General features: G+C 37.8%; 1 protein-coding gene across 5 annotated transcripts; it reads left to right on the forward strand.

Annotated features, from left to right (window-relative positions):
• NMRK1 (nicotinamide riboside kinase 1) lies at positions 1-6,943 on the forward strand. Of its 5 annotated transcripts, none has more exons than XR_663791.1 (9): positions 1-55; positions 481-571; positions 1,240-1,288; positions 2,735-2,906; positions 2,985-3,056; positions 4,082-4,188; positions 5,157-5,246; positions 5,623-5,786; positions 6,891-6,943. XR_663791.1 is itself a non-coding variant. In XM_009328084.1 (8 exons), the coding sequence occupies exons 1-8, from the start codon at positions 27-29 to the stop codon at positions 5,635-5,637; spliced, it is 630 nt and encodes a 209-aa protein (XP_009326359.1). In that variant the 5' UTR covers positions 1-26; the 3' UTR covers positions 5,638-6,938. The 5 variants fall into 5 exon arrangements, 3 of the variants coding, with proteins under 3 accessions (XP_009326359.1, XP_009326358.1, XP_009326360.1); XR_663790.1 differs by having other exon boundaries at positions 6,663-6,938; XM_009328084.1 differs by having other exon boundaries at positions 5,618-6,938.
• The last annotated feature ends 730 nt before the right edge of the window (positions 6,944-7,673 follow it).

A 7,673-nucleotide genomic window follows, 5' to 3' on the forward strand; every position in this document is an offset into this window, starting at 1 on the left:
AGGAAGAACTGAAGAGAAAACAAACTATGAAAGTATTGGTTATTGGCCTTGGAGGGTAAGTATTAGCTAATTAAATTTTCTTTACAGCTCAAGACTGGTCTTCCTTTCAGAATGAAGTCGTGTAATTTCAATTTATGAATGGGTATCTTCTGAAAAATAGATTACAAATACAACATGTAATTGCCTCATTTTATGGCATGTAACTCTTAAGAAATTGTTCCTGTCTCTGTTGGAGATCTCCAGTACCATGTCTCTCTAACCTCTTTCTTGGCATTGCTAGATTTACTGTCAGAAAGCTGTTGGAACCTGCCAGAAAATTTCTAGATGTAGAGAGTATTCAGTATGAATAAAGTTTTGGGGGTTTTGGATTGTGGCTTCGTGGTTTACCCTAACTATATAAAATGTGTGCGTGAGCTTGTACATATGTTTAAAAGATAGATCTTTGTCTTGATCCAGTTTTTACTATGTTTTCTAACTCAGTGTAACAAATGGGGGGAAAACAACGCTGGCAGAAAAGCTTAAGAAAATGCTTCCCAACTGTGATATAATCTCTCAAGATGACTTCTTTAAGGTAACAGTATTGATGGAAAGACCTGATAGGTAAAAGTAGGCTTAAGTAGATTTTAGTACCATTTCTTCTCTTTTCAGTTCTCCTATTGATAAACTTTTCAAATTGATACTGCTTAAAATAATGGTAACTTCATGAGAAAGAAAAATAAAATGAGCACTGGGGTAATTGAACTTTTAGTGTCCAAAACCACTGAGTATACTCAGTAAAAAGAAGTTTACTGTCGTCTTTGATACCCTTTAAAATAAGGAACGGGTGTATGTTGGATGCATTTTTCAAGATACTTTGTGCTAATGAAGTTAATGATATTGTTGTGTTAACCCTACACCCATACAGCAATAGGTAGTTATTTGTTTCCTGAATCAAAACAGAAAAGCAACTTTTGCGTTGACATCGGAGTTCTTTGTTAAGGAGAGTGAAGCAGTTCTTATTTCTGAAGTAAAGCTCTAATGAACTCTAGAGGTATGGTTTGGAGAATTTGTTGTTCTAGATTAAATAAAGTGTTTGTATTGTATTTTAATATTTGTATACAGCTGTTTAATTTTGAAGATAAATTTAATCAATTGGGATACAAAGGTGTATAACCCTTAAGTTTGTAATTGAAGAGTATATGTCTGTGAAAGTGGTCATAAAAGCAGCCTTAAAAATATTCAAATTTTTTTCCCCTTCAGCCAGAGTCTGAAGTAGAAACAGATGAACGTGGATTTAAGCTATATGATGGTCAGTAACATTGATGCATTGCTTTTGAACAGTGTACTGAAACTCTGTTGTGCTGAGCTTCAACGCTTCTTCCTCTCCACCCCCTGCCCCTCTTCCCTTCTGAACAAGGCAGTAAACAAATGGTTAAGAGCAATCCTTTGCTCAGTTTCTCTCAGCTCACTGAGATAAATAAGAAAACTTGCTGAACTAGTAAATAGCTCAAGCTAGTGCCTGACCTTTCCTTTTCTCTTTTAAATCTTTTCCTCTATTTCTACAGTTGCATCTGGTGCAGGAGCAAATGGTACTGTTCAGTTTAAAGTCTTGACTTGCAGCACTGGCATAAGCTTAACCTCATCACTTTCTATGTAATGATGGATTTTTTTTTTTTCCACTTTGATAGTGAACTCGTGGGATATCACCACTGAGACTTTTTCATTGTCATATTCCAAATCGGTCAAGACTTGGGTCTGATCCTGATACCTTGATTTTCATGTCAGATCTCACAAAGAGGCCAAATGTTTTGAAGATCATGGTTAATGCTGGCTCAACGTGCCAATTTAGTCTTATAAACTTCTAGATCAAGACCCACTTTAGGCCAGTGCTTTGGTTCAGGTCATATCGAGTTGTGAACAGTTGATTATTAATTAGTATCTGTTGATACTTGGTGATCACAAAATGTATTACTCGGGAACATTGGCCAGAACCTTAAATTGTGTCTGAAAACTAACTCTTACCAGCTATGCAGTCTTTGGCTCAACTTCTAGACTTCATGAAACTAGAATGTGAAACTGGAGGGATAAGTTGAACATTCTGGTTCAAATATCTGGGTTTAATGCTGCTCTTAAAAGCACCTCAGAAATGCATTTGCTCTTATGTTACCCAAAGGCTGCTGTCTCTCTGCCATTCAGTACTTACTCGAAGTGTTCTTACGTGTCTACAGACAAAAGCAGGTGCTACGTTGTGCTGTTTTGTTTTGTATGCCATCCTCCTTTCAATCCAATCCATCCATCCCCACCCTCCAAATATCTGAAACCTAGTAAAAACGCAAAGCAAAAATTTTTGAGTGACCCCTCCCTTCAACTGTATCAGTGACAGTTGACAGCAGGGTGGAGGTCTCAGGGTGAGTAAGTTTTTACAAGTTTTGTGGAATAGAACAGTCCCTGCAGTTTCTATTGTTAAGGGAAAGGCTGTGAAGTGAGTTCGCACATTTTTTTCGTGCCACAGAGTTTGGAGAGACCACACTCACCAGAAATACCCCAATCCTGGGGAAAGCTTTTGTTTCAGTGTATCATCAGTTGCAAACATGGAACTACTTATATGTGTGAGAAAATTCTTGGGGTAATCCCATTCCCTTTCATTTAGACTTCTATGTAGATTATTTGATTCTTACTGATTAACCTAGGGGTTCTTTATTTTTTTTTTTATTCTCTGTTTTCAAGGGGTGCCTAACTTTCTGTTTTCATCTAGTACTTGATGCCCTCTATATGGATGAAATGGTGAAAAGTATTCACAATTGGATTAAAAGCCCAGCAAGCTCAGGTGTTGTGACAGAAGAGCTGCAGAATACATGTGATAATCTGAAAAATACAGAAGATATTTATATTTTGATTGTTGAAGGCTTTCTGCTATACAATTATGAGTAAGCAGCAATATGTAACCTGGTATATTAAAAGCTGCCCTAAAAAGGAAGAGGGAACTAAATATATTGTTATCTTAGGCCGCTTAATGAACTATGGAATAGAAGATATTTTTTGACCCTTCCTTATGAAGAGTGCAAAAGGAGAAGGAGGTAAGATTATTCAGTTATTGCTCACAGAGGGTCACTGTACCCCCAAACCTGGAATGGTTCTTTTATACTAACTTTTCTTCAGTGCTTGCCAAATGTAAGCTATTAAGATCATCTGTCCTCTGTGATTCCCAGGGAAGACTCTGTGGGTGTTTAACCAACATTAACAAAAGCATGCAGAGATGTGTGGGTTTGGGGCGAGGCATGACACTTGCATTTTAGAACACAGGGATATTAAAATGTTAAATGTTTTACAAACACTGGAAAAAGAATTTGTTGTCCAGATAAATTATTTAGCTAACTGACTGCATATTGGAGTTAAACCATGTTTAAAATGAGAAAGTTAAAAAAGTACTAAGCGGTCTTATCCTTGGTTGGATACAGCTACATGATGATTATTGTTAAAGGAACAATGTTCATGTGTGGTTCTAGTGTATGCTTTGTTTAGGCTGTGCATTAGTTGTACCATATATCTGATTGAGATTATTGAGCCAGTGTCTGACTTGCCTCCAAATTTGGAGCAATACATGTACACAAAGTCAGAATCTGCTGGCTGAGTGAAGAAATCCTCTATTCAGCTGGCTTTCATTGATTCCACTTTCTTGGTTTCTCACTAGACTCACCTTTAAAGGACTTTAGTGTCCAGGCTGGAAGTGACTAGACAAAACCGCTAGTCATTTAAAACTTGAGAAATCTGTATAACCAATAAAAAAAGAAAAAAAGTAATTGGTTTTGGTAACACTTTCAATACAGCTTAATTTATATGTAATACCTTGTTCAACTAAAAAAAAAAATCCTTTTACCTCTTCTTAAATGTAATTTGATTGGCAGAATAGGTAAGTTAGCAAGAATTCATATCACAGATTATATTAAAACAAAGGAGCCTCCTTTGCTCAAACAGTTATGCAGCCTGCCAGCCTATATAGGGTATAACATATCCTATTTTGGATAGATGCTCTTATTAAACCAGCTGACACTAGGGGAAAAATGTAAAACTTGCATGGGAAAGCAAATATATTTTTGTGTAGCACCAGAGTCTACCAGCCAGCAGATACACCGGGGTACTTCGATGGACACGTGTGGCCTATGTATCTGAAATATAAAAATGAATTCGAAGAGAATGCAGTTAATGTTGGTATGGTATCCTTAATTTTAAACTTATAAAATGCTCAGGTGTGGCACTTGTGCAGTTTTTGTTGGGTTACAGGTTTTTTTGTATGGGACAGACATTTGAAGAACAAATATTTTTGTGGCACTTAGGCAGTAGGTTTGGACCTTTTGTTGGTTTATTTTTCCAGTCTATAGGGTTTTGAGTTTTGGGGTTTTTAATAATGAAAATTATGAAGTTAAAAACAGAAATGTTCTGATCACTAATAGTCCATTTAACAAGCTAGTTTGTGTGTGCATGTGTGCATACATGTGTATGGCTAAATAGGAAGATTCTGAGACAATAGCTGATGCACTGGCATCAAGAGAATTAAAATCCTGGTTGAAGTCCTTTAATAAGCTGAAGATACTTCCTAGGTGTGTTTTGTACACCCACTCTTGCATGAGAAGTGTCAAAGTCAAGTCAGCTGATGGGGTGCTGCCGTGAGCTTGTGTGAAGTTCACACTTGTACAGCTCTTGGACTGCCTACTTCTGCAGTGGGGGCCAGAGGAAAGAGAAGTCAGGTGGCTGCTTCATCAGCATGAAGACAAGGGCACCACTTCTTGCTGTGCAGTGAGGATGGGAACTGCAGTGCCCTTCCTTGACTTGCTCAAACCCTGAAGCTGAGGAAGAACCTGAGGTCTTCCACTGCACAGAAACCTTTCTGCTGAATTATTCCATTGCTTTACTGTCCTAATGTTATTACCACTACCCTTATGGAGACTTTTATACCACAAAAATTTTTAAATTAATTCTTAACTAGAATACTTTTCCATTCTGTTATTTTTTTAATGTGTAAAATCAATTTGGGAAAGAAGAAAAGGGGGGTGCTGTTCTTGCTTTTTATTTTTTCATCTCTTCTTAGTGCACCCATAGGAATACTGAAAACTTTGCCAATTGCTATTACAGATAACTGGCATAGAACTCATGAAAACACTTTCTTTTGTCTGTCTTAGTTTATTTGGATGGAACAAAATCCCAAGAAGAGCTTTTCTCCTGTGTGTACAGTGATATAATACAGGAATTAAAAAAGCTGAGGGAAAGAAGTAAGTAATTTTACTGGAAATTGAATCTGCTTATCCCATTCCAAGTTAACAAGAAGATAATAATTTTATATGAAAATACTGCAAAGATTATATAGATCTGTATCTCCCCATATATATGTGTTACAGTCCTTGTACATCTCTGCCCATTACTTTAAGTCATCATAAGCTACAACTTTAAGTTCCTTGAAATTGGATGAAATAAGAGGTGGATCTATTGTTATCTAATGATAAAATAATTAAAAAGTGAACAGAAGGAATATGGGGTAAAACATCAATGAAAGCAGACATGTTGATGGTATTAGTTTCTAATATACAATGATGTCACGTGCAAACAGAAAAATTACAGGTTAAATGTGTACTTTTTAATTTAGATCAGCAGGTCACAGCATGATAATGTAGAAAGCCTGGGTTCCATTTGTTACGAATTGAAAACCCCAAGACTGTCATACTTGGCAAGCCAACCAGCTGAGCAGATGTTATGTGTATGTCCATAATACTAGTTCGTACAACACAAGTAGATTTGTAGCGACTATTAACTCTGTAAGCCTCATATATTGTTGAGTAGTATCAACAATGTGTTACTCTTCAGAATTTCTTCAATCAGTCATGCTTTGGCTGATCTGTAAATCTGATTGAATGCATACATTTTAAAGAATATAAACCTATTTTTGTGTACAAAACTAAACTATAAAGATGCAGTTCTGTTGGATTAATAAGCATATTTGAACATAGATGAATGCAATTTGAAATGTTCGTATAGGAATGACAGTGATTACCTCTATTTTTATGAGCTTCTAATCACTGGTAAACATAGCGAGTTCCTCTAGCTAACCATCTGCTGTGGCAATAGTAAGTTTAAGATTATATAAGCTGTTATATTGCTTAGTCAGTAACAGAAGCTGTTACTGAACACTTCATAACTGAACTTACTTAGACTTGCTAAATACCTCTGTGGTGTTTGTCAAGGAACTTGTATGTTGTGTATTGTTTGGAGCAGTTGGGAATGGATATTTTAAAAAAACCAAACAAACCTGAAGAGAAGTCAGATTGTTGGAAAAAGATGGGGGAATAAGATGTCGGAGAGAATGCGGATGCATTGCTAACAAGATTAAGTACATGTGTTGTGCAAAGATCGATTATCGGGATGGTATAGGCTACTAGACAATAAAAGCATGCTTCCGGGAGGAGGAAGGAAGAAATAATTCTTGTTAATATTCATAGCTCAGGTTGAAATTATACTAATTAAAGAGTTCAGAAAGCAGGTATGCTAAATCTATGTTAAAACTTTGTTATAGGATTTGTGCGTATATATATTTAGATAAACTAGGAAACTGGGAAGTTGAATTGTCTTTGGTTGCTGAAGAAGTAATGTATTAACTCTTACATCTCCTACACAATCTCTTACATTTTTATCAGCCAGAATAAAAATCAAACTACAGACATGAAAAGCAAGGGATGGACTATATTACTTACTATGTGTCAGCTGAACTGATCATGGTGATGGAAATTTAATGCTTTACTCTTAACAGTGTTACGAGTCCTAAACCTGTATATAAGAAATGGGTCTTAAACAGATTAGAGATGTGTAAAGCTGTGTTTTAGACAAAGTAATTCCAAGTACTATTTTGTATTATTATTTTGCAGTAAAAATACTTCAAGTTGCATTTGCTCAAATGCAGTGATGGACTGTCTGACTTCAAGCTGTGTTTTTGTTTTTATTCCTTTTGGAAGGGGTGCAACTGTAACAGATTAGCTAATACTTGGATGATTGCGGTGGGTTGAGCTTAGCTAGCCACCAGGTGCCCACCAAGCCGCTCTATCACTGCCCCTCCTCAACTGGACAGAGGGAGAAAATACGATGAAGGGCTCGTGGGTTGAGATTAGAACAGGGAGACCACTCAGCAATTACCATCATGGGTAAAACAGACTCAACTCAGGGAAATTAATTTAATTTATTGCCAATTAACACCAGAGCAGGATAATGAGAAATAAGAACAAATTTTAAACCACCTTCCCCCCCCCGCCCCCTTCTTCCTGGGCTCAACTTCACTCTTGGCTTCTCCACCTCTTGCCCCCAAGCAGTGCAGGGGGATGGGGAATGGGGGTTGCAGTCAGTTCATCACACATTGTCTCTGCCACTCCTTCCTCCTCACACTCTTCCCCTGCTCCAGCGTGCGGTCTCTCCCACAGGAGACAGTCCTCCACAACTTCTCCAACATGGGTCCTTCCCACGGGTTGCAGTTCTTCACAAACTGCTGCAGTGTGGGTCCTTTCCGCAGGGTGCAGTCCTTCAGGAACAGACTGCTCCAGCATGGGTCCCCCATGGAGTCACGAGTCCTGCCAGCAAACCTGCTCCAGCGTGGGCTCCTCTCCACGGGGCCACAGGTCCTGCCAGGAGCCTGCTCCAGCGCGGGACTCCCACGCGGG

The sequence above is a fragment of the Pygoscelis adeliae genome, unplaced genomic scaffold, assembly GCF_000699105.1.
Source record: "Pygoscelis adeliae isolate BGI_AS28 unplaced genomic scaffold, ASM69910v1 Scaffold45, whole genome shotgun sequence".
Taxonomy (NCBI): domain Eukaryota; kingdom Metazoa; phylum Chordata; class Aves; order Sphenisciformes; family Spheniscidae; genus Pygoscelis; species Pygoscelis adeliae.

What these genes read in the sequence shown, in the direction of transcription:
- NMRK1 (XM_009328083.1), top strand. Translation starts at nt 27, where the DNA reads ATGAAAGTATTGGTTATTGGCCTTGGAGG. An exon ending in CTCAAGATGACTTCTTTAAG is followed by an intron (nt 572 to 1,239) that starts GTAACAGTATTG and finishes TTTCCCCTTCAG; the next exon opens with CCAGAGTCTGAAGTAGAAAC. An exon ending in GAGTGCAAAAGGAGAAGGAG is followed by an intron (nt 3,057 to 4,081) that starts GTAAGATTATTC and finishes ATTTTTGTGTAG; the next exon opens with CACCAGAGTCTACCAGCCAG.